Here is a 12,622-nt window from a genome sequence, read left to right as displayed (position 1 = left end):
GCCTGTGGGGCAGTTCCAGCACAGCTGAGTCCCCCTACTCTCCCCACCAGGGTATCAGGGCCTGGACAGGCCAGGTCCAATGTATGGTGTGTGGATGGGGACATGTGGTGGACAAGGTTTGTGGAAAGTTGTGCTCCTTGCCCTGCTCAGAGCTGCAGCTCCTCAGCCCAGACCAGCACAACCTCTGCACTAAAACAAGTGGGGAATCACCACCCCCATGAATTTATTCTGCTCCCTCAGTTCCTGAGCAATGGCAGGAACAACAGCAAAGGCAGTTGTTTACCAGTGCATGGTAAACAACAGGTCAGGACTGGTTTGCATTCACTTGTTGCAACTGTAGCACCCTCGGATCAGGTTGGCAGTAGCAGGAACTCTGATGGTAACACAGGGAAATCCAGAGGACAGGTCAGGATTGGGGCTGTCCTGCCTGGGCTCACAGGGGTAATGAGGGAAAACAACCCCAGGGCCAACAGCTGGCTAAGCAGGGAGAGATTGGACCAGCTGCCAGCAGCTTCCCTGAGACATTGGGGTGTCACAGCCAGGGGAACACACACTGCCCACACAATGGGTGTCCTTTCCTGCCTGACCTTAATGTTGGCAAGAAAACCCTGTCATGGCAAGCAAAATGAGAACCAGAGCCACTCAGTTACAAGCAAGCCTTTAATGAACTGTCTTTAAAGGGTTCAAAACATTAACTCTGACTGGGAGATGTTGGCAACCTGTGGCAGCTTCAGATAGACTGAGTTCCAGAAGGTCACATAATCAGATCTCAGGTCCTGCTTCACAGAGTTCTTGTTCAGCTTGTTGTTGATATCCAGGTAGTATTTGGCCTTGTTGGTGTAGGCTGGCCAGGAAACGGGCACATCCGAATGCCCTTCGTTGGGATCACTGGGGAAAAGTGAAACACAGAAGCTCAGTTGTGTGAGGGCAGCTTGGGATGCAGTTTAAGTACGTGAACATGTAGAGTATTTGACAGTGGGATAAGCAATATGAATTCTGCCTGCCAGGAGTGAGCTGATGTCCTGCAGTCGCCTCCTTCCATCCCCACTGGCATCATCCCTGGCTCCACACAGGGACTTAGGTCCTGCCTGAATACCAGCATTCAGGAGTAAACCTCATCAAGTGGAAGCAGAGATCATAAATGGTCACGAAAATGCCTCTGCCCTCCCCAAGAGTATGATGGATGAGGAGAACCCAGAGGAAACTCCAGCCCTGTGAGACACAGAGCCCTGCTGAAAACACAGAGAAGTTCTTGGAATGTTCCTGAAAACTCAATGGGCAACACCAGCAGCCTGAAGGGCTGCATCAAGCCCCAAATGTGGAATGAGAATCACTCACCCAGTCCTGGCAAAATTGGTCCAGTAAGCAATCATGGCCTTTGAGACAGTCCTGTGCTTGGGCAGGTAGCCCAGCGGGGTGGCAAAGGGCTTCCCAAACACGTACTGCAGGTCATCAGCATGGTCTGCCCCGACCCAGCTGGGGTAGATGGGCATGCGGGACGGCTGGGAGAACAAGTAGCTGTAGGTCTTGCCACTCCTGGGAAATGAAAGAGACTGGCTGAGCAAGGAGAAAGCAGAAAAAGGGCTGCAGTTTCAAACCAACGCTCCAAATACTGCCAGGGTCAGAGATTCAGCCTTGGAAGATGCCCACATGCATCACCTCACACGGGGTGGTTTCAGGAGAAACACCCTAAGGCCATTTCTAACTTCCATTTCCAGTTCTCGCCCTAACCCTCCTCCATCTGCAACAGCCAGGGCTGAGCTGCTCACTTGGCATTCTGCAGGTGCAGGTCCAGTGCCACCTGTGTGGGAATCAGGAAGATGTAGTCAGTGATCAGCTCCACCACTGTCTTCTTCACGACCTCCTGCTTGGGTTTGTCACCCCAGCTCTGTGTGTAGATGTTGTAGGTGGCGTTGGCTCCAGCCTCGCCCCTGTCCACGGTGAGGCCTTTGATCAAATTGTACACCTGGTCCCTGAAATGACAAGTGATATTAATTAATTACTGACCAGCAGCTTCAGCAAGGGCAGGGCTCCTGCCCGGTCCTTTCTCTTGAAGGCTCTGGACTCGGCAACAAATGGCCTGGGCAGCCAGGCTCGGAGTGTCATCCAGTTTTGAAGGCCGTGCCTTGTCCACTCAAGTCTAACTCTTTGGGGCCTGGGAGCTGCACTGAAGAGCAAATGTCTCCTGTTGAGGGTTCTGAGAGCATCTGTCACTCACGCAGTGACTTTCCGCAGCGGGCCATTGATGGCGGGCACATCCACGCCGGCAAAGATGTGCCCGTCCATGTCATTGACCCCGGCCAGGTAGTCGATGTCGGCAGCGTTGGCAAAGAGATTCTCTGGCGTGTCTGGGAGGAAATCCCCATCGACCACAGGAGCGAGGGCGAGGGTGTGCACCAGGGGCACTGCAGGACACAAGAGTGGAGTCTGTTAGGACGTGAGGAAACACAGATGTGTGCTCAGGCATCAGACTAGGCTGAGGTGGGCAGTGTTCATCTGCCCACAGAAAGGTGACAGAAAGAGCTCCAAATAAAGTCCCTTTTCTGGAGGGCATAAGCATAACCTCAATGCTCAGAAGTTGACCCAGTGTCCTGCAGGAGATTTGGGGAGCCCAGGGAGGCTGATGGACTAGAGCACAGGCTGGGACACTTACTGGGCAGGTTGGTGAGCTGCATGTGGTAGGCCAGGGTCAAGGCTTTGGGATCAGAGCTGCGCAGGCAGTTGGCCAAGATGGTGGTGTTGTCTGTGGAGCAGCCCATCTTTTCTCCCAGCTGTGGCAGAAGAGAGAGAGAAACTTCCTAGCACTGGTTCCCAAAGCCAGGAGTTATTGTTCTAGAGACAGAGCTGTGGGTTGATTTTAATCTCAAAGCAGCAAATTTCCACAGCCCCGTTTGCCACAGCTGCTGCCCAATCCCTTCCTAGCCATGCCCTCCTCTAAAGAATTCCTTTTTCTCATTTTATCATTTTCCAGGCACGACTTGCACAATACCTTTTTGGCCCAGACGAGCGGGTCCCTCTGGATGGCCCAGCTGCACATCCCAACACCGCTCTGGCTGATGGCTCTCTTGAACAGGCCCTTGTTCTTTGGGGACAGGGTCTGGGAGGCAAAACAGAAACAAGAGGGGTTTGGGGGCAAACTCCTGAGAAGAACCATGGCCTACCAGAGTCCACTGATCACCTCACAGCTTGTGTAGCCAGCCTGGGGAAGCTGCCCACTCCTGTGGAGTTCAACAGTCTCAGGAGTTCAAGTTCCAAGGTGAGATATTGAGAAGAAGAGCAGAGGAGGGGGACATGGAAAGTAAAGGGTGTTTCCCCACAGGTCCCAAAAGCAAAGACATGTGGCTGCAGTGGTGATGGGACTGGTGAAGCTGATGAAGGAGGAGCAGCTACAAAGCCCTGAGGCTGAGCACTGCTGTCCTGGCCAGGGCAGGACGTTAATGAGGCAGCAGGTGAGGAGGAAAGCAGATGAGTGCCATGGGGTCCCTCTCTCCCAGAGCCAGGCAAGAGGCTGTGATCAGAACCAACAAGCAGAATTCACCTGCAGGGAGACACTGGCGGCACCGGCCGACTCCCCAAAGATGGTGATGTTGTCTGGGTCACCCCCAAAGGCCTTGATGTTTCTCTTCACCCAGGCAATGGCCATGTGCTGGTCCTTGAGCCCGTAGTTCCCTGAGGGACAGACATCACCCACCAGTGAGCAGGGGCACAGCCAAGCTGTCCAGCTGGGTACCAGGACAGGGCCCCAGAGAGGGATCAGCTGTGGTACCTGGCAGGTTTTCATCCCCGGTGCTCAGGAAGCCCAGCGGCCCCAGGCGGTAGTTGATGGTCACCACGATGACGTTGCCCCGCACGGCAATCTCCTCCCCATCATACAGGTAGTTGTCCAGGAAATTGGCTCCCTGGCTGCCTCCGACCAGGAAGGCACCACCGTAGATATAAACCATCACAGGCAGCTTGGTAGAGACTGGCAGGAGAGGAACAGGAGCAGAGTGAGCCCCCACTGAGCTGGAAGGTGCTGCCCCTCCATCCCCTCACCCCCTCCCTGAGCATCATCACTCCTCCTGCCCTGGGCAGGAGCTGACTTGATGCTCTGCAAGAAAATCCTTGTTCTCCTCAAGAGCCTGACCCTTCCAACAGGGTGAAGGTGAGGGACAGTGTCTGACACGGTTCCCCCCATCCCCTGGAAATCACTGCTCAGCACCTGCCCACTATGGAGCACAACTGCTGAGAGAGGCTCCAGAGAACTGTGTCCAGAAAGGGCAGGTGGGAAAGTCCATCCCAGGTCCCTGCCAAGCACATACTCTGTCTCCTCCCTTGAGGGACCCAGATGTTGAGGTAGAGACAGTCCTCGCTCCCACGGACATCAGTCTGGGTGAGCTTCACCTGCATGCAGCGTTTTTTGAATTCTTTTGCCTTCAGAGTCCCTGAAAGGAAAGAGGGAAGACCAGTTAAGGGCATCAGCTCCATCCTCTGATTGCAAGGTGCCTGCTCACCCATCTGTTCCTCTCTGAGTCCAGTGTAGTGGCAGCAAAGCCTCCCCTGCCACTGTGCCTGGTCTGAGGGAGTGACAAACTGGGAGACTTTCCCTTGTGAACCAGCTCAGGACAGCCGAGGCACGGGGAGGGCAGGTGCAGGTGCCTTGCTTCAGTTTTCTTACTTTCCAGGGTTACCTCATTTTCTTGGGAACATTTAGACACTGGCTCTTAGACCCTTCAGGAGACAAAGAGCTTTTTCTTGGCCCCACTAAGTGGATGAGAGCAGGCAAGAACATCTTTAGCTTGAGAAAAACAGACTAAAAGAGAGAGAAGCAAGAATAAAAACACAAACCAGAGGCATTCAAAAGATGGATCTTACCATCCCAGCCAGGATGAGGTTGGGGATCTTCCAGAGTCTTTGTAGGGGCGGCAAAGGGAATCCCTCTGAAGATGTCGACGTAGCTCCCAAAGAGTCCCAGTTTCTTACTCTCACCTTCCACAAATCCTCCCTCGGTAAGCACCACACCCAGCTGCAGGTGGTACCATGGAGAAGAGAAAATCCATTGCTCTGTCCTTCAATACTCTGGCTTCCCACATTGCCACGCATTCACATCCTGCCCTCCCTATCCGTACCCTTGGTCCCTTGTGGAAAGACCACAGGTGCCACTGGAGCTGCAGGTGCCCTTTGGAGCAGACAGGCAGCAGCAATTCCCCTACAGTCCCAAAGACAAATGGCAGAAGAAGAAAGCCTTCAGCCTCAGGGTGCAAACCCAGCCTTTGTACTTACGGTCGCAGCCCAGGCTACCCCAAGGTAGGAGCACAGGGCCAAGGCCAGGATGTGCCAGCGAGCCATGGCTAGGGCAGCCCTGAGGGGACAGTCCCAGCTGGAGAGCTGTGTTTATATAGCCAGGAGTGCAGCTGTGTGCCAATGTCATGGGCCAGGCTTGGCTCGGAGCTGAAGCAGGGCAGCCTCCACACCCTTGTCCTTCAGTAGCCTGAGGCCAGTCCATGGCTGATGGGCATGGCTGTGTGAGAGCCCTGCAGGTGCTGCTTGTGTGGGATGGAGGCCAAATCTCCTCAGTTATCTTTTCTATTTTCCTCATGGCCATCCTGATCAGAGTTTAGTTCTTGCACTCAGAGAGATCAGAGGGAATGCAATTTGTCTGTTATTCCTCCTCTCTGGTGTATTACCAGCTCATTTGAATGCTTGCTTCTCTCTTGGGAGCTTGTTGAGCTTCCTAGAGGACTCATTAGCGGGTTATTATGAAAATGTAGACATCCATTTATTCACATCATTGGTGCACACTTTCTGCCTGGTCTGTACAGCAGCATCCTGTGGTTTAGTTGACATTTCTTCATCACAAAGATGACATTGTGTGGTTGACAGGTCCTGGTGAGGCCAATCAGGTTCTCACCCCTTAACCAGTAATTGTTATATCCCTCTATAAGAAACAGGGAAGGGATCAGATTTGCACTCTGTCTGTGGCTTACACAGAGTTGGGGCTGTCACTGGAACATGTGAAAATGAAGTTTTGCTCCAGATTTCAGAAGAGAAGGGAACCAGCAAAGTGACCAATTTAACTTTGGTCCAACCTCTGCATCAAGGGGCAATGCAAAAGGAAAATGTCCTTAAGATACTTTTTTCCTTTAAAAAGTGCCAGTGAAGGCCAACAGTGAGAAAATCAAAGATGTTTCTTGTGGGAGTTCTCCCAGATTGTTCATCTGGCAAAGCCACTCAGGAGAGCACAGGAACACATGGCATCGATTCCTGGCAGAAAGCCAGGTTTGCTGCATCCCAGGATGAGTGGGGTGTGCTGGGAAGGGCAGTGCTCTTCACCACATCCCCAGGACCCCTCACCTCAAGTGGACTTTTGCTGGAGTGGCCACTGCCAGGCAGTTTCTCCCCGTGCCTCCTCTGTTGTGCCAGACCTAAAGGGATAAAGCAGAACAAGGCAGCAGCTTCAGCAAGTGAAGGTCTCCAGCCCATTTTCCCCTGTTCCCTAGCTCTCCCTTTCCCATGGGGATCCAGCATGTGGGACATCTCTGGCCCAGCTGAGCCCTGTGTCCCCCACTGCTGTGGGGTCTTTGAGTCAGGGTTGGTGGCATGTCTGTGTGTCTGTGTTACAGCTGCTGCTCTTCCTTCTGCTCATCCCAGCAAGGTGGGAACTGGGTGTGTTCCTTCAGTGAGAGCTCTGGGATGGGGTAGAAACAGAGCCAGCCCGAAATACCCAGGAGCCACTCCCCCCACAAGACCATAAGCCTGGCTTAGACATTGTGACTAATATAAAAGAACTGTTTCCAGCCTGTAGGGTGCAGCAGTGGCACGTTTTGATGGAAACAAAGAATACCAATTTGGAAGGGACCGCAAGAATCACTTGATCCAACCTCCCTTGGCAGAAGCCCTGTTTAAATAAGACAGCCCAGTACCCTGTCCAGGTGATCTGAGACGTGTCCAGTGTTGGGGAATCCACCACTTCCCTGGGGAGGTTATTTCAATGGCTGACTGCTCTCACTGTGAAAAATTGTCCTCTAGCATCCAACCGTAATCTCCCCAGGAGTAACTCTGTACCATTACCCCTCATTCTTCCCATGTGATTCCTCCTAAAGGGAATCTCCATCTTCTCTGTAGCCACAGTTTAAACATTTGAACTTGGTGGAAAGTTCTCCTCTCTTCAGGTGGGCTGACACGGAGTTCTAGAGCTCAGCTGAGTATTGTCAGACCTGAGGGGAGACTCCTAGCGCTGTGAAAGCAGATGGCAGCACAGCACAGGGAAATGCTATAAAAGGAGACACCCTGGCACTCTTTACATGACTTACACAGCAATAATATCCCGGGTGAGCTCAAAGGGAGAGCCTCTGGTTCCTTCTTTTGTATTTCCTAGGAAAGAGCAGCAGTGTGAGTGTGTACCCCAAAACTCTCTTCCCTCTGGGGACAGTTTATCTATCCCATATGTGTCCATGGTTCCTGAGCTCCCTTCCTTCTGTGCTCACTTTTTTTGTTGTATTTAATCCAGGGGAAGGCTGCATTTCTCTCACAGATACTGGAGGACTCGCTGGGCTGAGAGATTCCCCAAATGTGGCATGAGCTTTCCATAAATTCCAAACACTTATTTTCCCTAAAATCTCACGGTGTTCTTAGAAGTCTGGGCTCTGAGTGGAGTGGAATGCCATTAGAGGAAATATTGCATCTCCTAGCTGAGGTATGGCTGGAGTTTCTTTTTTACTTTTTATTCTACAGAACTGTTACACTGATCCTGTGTTTTGCCTCAAGCAGGAAACAAAACCTTTATGGAAAAGGGCTATGATAGAAAAATACAATGCAGTAGCCAAAGCTGTCAGGAGTTAAAACATTACTTCCAACTGCCCTCTGCTAATGACTTGCATCCTTTTTTCCTGGAACAGTGACATTCAAAGTGCCTGGCAAGGAGCTTCCAGATTAGTGGAAGTCTTAGTTACAGAGAGCAGAAACTCCTTCTGAAAATAGCTTCACACTGTTCCAGTGTAAACCAGATTGGACTGTTCAGTTCTCATGTATACCAGTAAAAATCCCTATCAGCCCTGTGCAATGTCCAGATGGCAGAGGGTAGAATACGCTTCATTTCCTTTCACATTGTTTTCTTTCTCTTAGCAATGTTTCACAGCATTAAGTATCCAAACTTTTTTTTTTCACATTTTTATTATTGCTCCCCTTCAAAGAAAAACCTTGTCTTTATTGGGCATTTTCATCCTTGGCTTGTGTAACTTCACCAACTTTTATCTCCCTCCTTCGAGCCACAGCTTTTCCCCTCTCATCTTGTAATCTGACATTGTGATTTGTTCATTTGTGTGCTTGTTTTTCTCCTCGAAGAAGATTTGCTGAATCATTGGGGAGGAGGCAAGAGCTGTAGAGGCAGCTGGTGGCCAGTGATAAAACCACGGCCACATCCAGCCTTCAGGGTTTGCAGGTGACAGCTCTTCAGTTGAAGGCTTGAGTCACATTCCTGTCTGAGCTAAGATTGCTGGGCACTTTGGGATTGAGGAAGAAAGGATGAGGAAGTGGTACCCCCAAATTAGAAATTACTGTACCTGATGACTACAAAATTTGTGTTGTATCTTCTGCAAAATTAATAATGATGCTGTGAGAACTTGCAGTCTGGGGGGCTAAATCCTGCTGCCTGTTGTGCCCTTTTGAAAATTTTAGGCACTGTGAGCTATTCAAATGCAAAGTATTATCAGTCTTGCTGAGTTCTCCACCACCATGGTTGTAGCACTGTGCACTTTCTGACTTTCCAGCTGTTTCCCTGCATTCAATGTAACATGAGAAACCTCAGCTGTCTCATGCACACTCAGTCTGAAATCCAAGGTCTTTTGCCCTGCCAGCTCTACCTTTAAGACACTAGGAGATGAGTTTTGTGCAGATCTTACAAGTATCATTCAGAAATAAACTCTTACCAATAATCCATGATATTTTTCCTAAGAACAGAGTTTTTAACTTGGGATGTTCTACTTAATTTTAATCCATCAAGGAGGTAAGATAAAGTTGGTTAACAAACAAGACTGCAAGTCTAGCTCACCTGAGTTCCATTTTTTGTTGTCCTACTCAAATTTGCACAAATATTTTAAGGTGAAAAATGGATTGGTGGATCCCAATGCAGAGACCTTGTTTTGATGCTTGATGGGGTTTTTGTGGGATTTTTCACAATGTCACTCCAGTATATTGCTGTGCATGTGCAGAAATTCTACCTTGCTCTTACCTGCAGATCTTGAAGCTGCTGCAGGCTGGATCTAAATATGGAGCTGAGGCAAAGATGTCTGACTGACACACAGCAGTGTGTCACTATGTCCACACTCTCAGGAGGGGGCCCTTTCAGAAACAAGAGTGCTCTGTCATCTCCAATTTCCTCTTCCTCAACTGAGACAAGAGATAACTTCTAATTTATAAAGAGAAAAAAACCAGTGAACTTGACCACTGCTAAAAATCCCACCAAAGCTCCTAATATAGATGAGCCTGGGATGTAAGATAAAGTCCTGTGGCTTTAAAATTATCCAAGAGGAAGGCAGAATCAATGGAGATGGGTTTTTAAACCCCTTGTTCTTCATGAGGAAGCCTTGAAAGTCAGAATTGTTTTGGTGGATGCTGAATGTGGCTGTTGGAGCTTGCTGAGGAGCCCTTGATGCACAGAGGAATTAAATGGCTTAGAGGCTGTTCATGACCTGGAGAACTGTAGATTAGGGGCTGGAGCAGAATTAGCTGTGAGAAGCTCAGCCTGAGAGTGGTGCAGAAACCACAGGGCTGTGACTCAGCTCATGTAACTTTAGATGCCTACAGATACTGGGCTCCCTCTCTGCAGGGAGAGAATAGGTGCATACAAGGCAGGACTTCAGCCCTGGTTTAGATATGTGCTTTGGGAGCAGAAAGTCTTTGAGTCACCAGGTGACAGCAGAGATCTCCTGACCTACTGCTGAAGGTTTCTAGCCTTGTATCCCATGGAGAGCTGGGGACAGCACTGCATCCAGGCAGCCAAGGATGAGCACATCCCTCCAGCTCAGGAGCAGGGCTTGCATCTCAGTAAAACCCCCAGATACAGGCAGGACCCAAGACACCAGCCTGAAGCAAAGGTGGTGGGATGCAGGATGAGAACTGTCCATATGATGGTCTGGATGAGCAATGACCCGGTAACAGCATGGGCTGGCAGGCTAAGGAAATCTGTTAAAGCTGCAGGTGTGACACTGGTTCATCCTGCATGACCCAGCTTCATCAGGGAAATCAAGCAGAGGATGTGCCCTGCAGGAATCTCTCATTCCCCTCCCTGTCATGGCTGAGGTGTTTGCACAGGGAGCTTGCACAGGTCCAGGGGAGCTCATCCAAACACAGGAGGGTGTCCCTGGTATGATCTTCAGTTGTATTGATTTGGTTATTGCTGCCCTAGGAGAAGATGTGAAGGGGAGTTTGCTGGCTCATGCTTTTGCAGTTCAAATGGGAATGGTCAGGATTTTTTCCCTTCTATTCACACAGGAGGTTTTACTATTTTTCAGACAGAGCAATTCTCTGTACACCAAACCTTAGTGACTGGTGCAACAGTGAAGTGGTAGTGGTTCCCAAACCTCAGGGAAGGCAGCACAGGAGAGAAGCTGCTCTGGGCACTGAACAGGAGCAGCTCACTCAGTAAGCATCAGAATTGTTTGTTGTAAATCTGACTCTCACACTGGGCAATGCTCTGGGCACTGTGAGCTATTCAAATGCAAAGTATTATCAGTCTTGCTGAGTTCTCCACCACCACCGTTGTGGCACCGTGCACTTTCTGACTTTCCAGCTGTTTCCCTGCATTCAATGTAACATGAGAAACCTCAGCTGTCTCATGCACACTCAGTCTGAAATCCAAGGTCTTTTGCCCTGCCAGCTCTGCCTTTAAGACACTAGGAGATGAGTTTTGTGCAGATCTCACAAGTATCATTCAGAAATAAACTCTTACCAATAATCCATGATATTTTTCCTAAGAACAGAGTTTTTAACTTGGGATGTTCTACTTAATTTTAATCCATCAAGGAGGTAAGAAAACCTTCCCCATGCACTCCCTCAGGTCCCAGTGTTCATGTTTGCAGCTCCCAGGCTGCACTTACCCGGGTTATTTGCATGGATGGGGGTCCCTGGGTGACAGAGGTGAAGGGCTGACAGGCCTTTCCTGCCAATCTGTCTGTTGTTCGGATGAAGTGGTTGGAAAGTGCTCACTCTCCAGTTCCCTCTTTGGCTCAGGCACTGTGATAAGGCCTGGGCTGTCCTATCTTGCCCTGGGAGCTGTTCCTCCTCCCTAACAGGCTCCCTTCCCCGGCTGACAGTTAGCAGCCGGCAGTGCTTGATAAACTTATCAGACCAAAGCTGAGCTCAGTGTGCGCTCAGCTCCTCCCCAGCCCCAGATTTCCCCACTCTTGAGGACTCTCTGCTCTCTGCCTGCCTTGCTGGCTGGTGCAGTGAACACAGATCCCCCTTGGGCCCACAGGTCAAAATCAGCCCGAGGACCAGATTGAGAAGTGCTCAGATTGAAGCAGCACATCCAAAGCGAAGGCATTGAGTGGGGTGTTTACAGCCATATCCAGCTCTGTCTCTCTCCCTGCAATATTATTCCTGAGTCAAAATCTTGTCTGGTTTATCCTCCCTGCGTTGTTGCTTGCCCTGTTCCTCTGCTGGTTTTGAGTTTAGTGGGTTTAATGCAGGGTCTGGCTGTGCCTGCCTGCAGGATTGCTGAGCCAGCTCTGGAATGAGGCTGGATTCAGTTCCTATCACTGGTTATTGGTGTCACCGTTGTGCTCGGGCGTTCCAGCCCAGATCAAGGCTCCATTGTGTGAGGTGCTGGATGTGGAAGATAAGGAGGAGCAGGCTCATTCCTGACTATCTTACCGTTGAAATAAACAAGTGAAATGAAGGGGAATGATTATCCTTCTCTCACAGATGGGGTGAAGAGTTTCTGAGAGCTTCACAGTGTGCTGAACAACTTCAGAAATCCAGCACTCTTTGCATTGCCCGTCTTGCCCAAGGTCATGCAGGAAATGTGTGGCAGATCTTAAGTCTCAGTTTAAAGTTGCAGCCTTAAGATCAGTGTGTGTCCATGCTGACTGTTAGTTTTAAAATGGTGAGCCAGGTATTCTGCAAGGATCTGTGTTTTTTTACTTCTCATCCAGCACAGATTCACTATCCCTGAATAATTTTTGTGTGTCTGTTCTGGGTTGCCTCCTAAGAGTGAATGTGCTATTCCAAATGACAAGGGGGGGAAAAAAAAAAATCTCTGCTTTGTGAGCAGATTAAATGTTTAAAAGTCGTTTGTGATGTACTTTTTTTTGTTATTATTCTGTAACATCTAACCTAGTCCCATGTTAGGCTCTTATTGGCAGGCAGGAATGTTTTCCCTGTGCAAGGAAATGTGCATGCAGCTATTTCTGGGAGATTGCCCCACACCTTCAAGTTTCCTTTTGTGTGCTGTGCTGATGGGCTGGAATTAAACTGCTGCTGTGTCTCCATCACCTGTGACTGGGGAACAACCTGCTGTGAGGACAAGGGACTCTGCTCTTTCCTTTTTTTCGCTAAAAACCCCTTTCTCGTGATGTCTAAGGTGGGAAGCAAGTGGATGCAGTAAATAACTCTAACCAGTAGAACCTGCACCCAGCTGGAGTCT

General features: G+C 49.9%; 2 protein-coding genes across 6 annotated transcripts in view; one reads left to right on the top strand and one right to left on the bottom strand.

The window, feature by feature from the left end:
* Window positions 1-642: 642 nt before the first annotated feature.
* LOC111937025 (bile salt-activated lipase-like) lies at window positions 643-11,218 on the bottom strand. Of its 4 annotated transcripts, XM_086858285.1 has the most exons (13): window positions 11,076-11,212; window positions 7,293-7,353; window positions 6,334-6,404; window positions 4,855-5,005; window positions 4,302-4,424; window positions 3,767-3,964; window positions 3,539-3,669; window positions 2,990-3,097; window positions 2,654-2,771; window positions 2,219-2,405; window positions 1,770-1,973; window positions 1,339-1,536; window positions 643-888 (listed from the first exon to the last, which is right to left on the bottom strand). In XM_086858285.1, exons 1-13 carry the CDS (start codon window positions 11,088-11,090, stop codon window positions 684-686), a joined length of 1,770 nt encoding a protein of 589 aa, XP_086714411.1. In that variant the 5' UTR covers window positions 11,091-11,212; the 3' UTR covers window positions 643-683. The 4 variants fall into 4 exon arrangements, with proteins under 4 accessions (XP_086714411.1, XP_086714412.1, XP_086714413.1 ...); XM_086858286.1 differs by lacking the exon at window positions 7,293-7,353 and having other exon boundaries at window positions 5,263-6,404; window positions 11,076-11,218; XM_086858287.1 differs by lacking the exons at window positions 7,293-7,353; window positions 11,076-11,212 and adding an exon at window positions 9,209-10,380 and having other exon boundaries at window positions 5,263-6,404.
* TSC1 (TSC complex subunit 1) overlaps window positions 2,972-12,622 on the top strand; it is a 53,009-nt gene continuing 43,358 nt past the window's right edge. For both annotated transcript variants that reach the window (XM_086858244.1, XM_086858241.1), the window contains exon 1: window positions 2,972-3,449. The gene's annotated coding sequence lies outside the window, so the exon portion shown is untranslated. The remainder of the gene's footprint in view (window positions 3,450-12,622) is intronic.

This window comes from Cyanistes caeruleus, chromosome 20 (genome assembly GCF_971803275.1).
Source record: "Cyanistes caeruleus chromosome 20, bCyaCae1.hap1.1, whole genome shotgun sequence".
NCBI classification, from domain to species: domain Eukaryota; kingdom Metazoa; phylum Chordata; class Aves; order Passeriformes; family Paridae; genus Cyanistes; species Cyanistes caeruleus.
This window is presented reverse-complemented; position numbering and strand designations above follow the sequence as displayed.

Excerpts from the sequence above, each read along its gene's own strand:
- LOC111937025 (XM_086858285.1), bottom strand. Across the intron at positions 3,670-3,766 it reads CGGGGATGAAAACCTGCCAG|GGAACTACGGGCTCAAGGAC; the intron begins GTACCACAGCTG and ends TCTGTCCCTCAG. Across the intron at positions 3,098-3,538 it reads CCGCCAGTGTCTCCCTGCAG|ACCCTGTCCCCAAAGAACAA; the intron begins GTGAATTCTGCT and ends TTTGCCTCCCAG.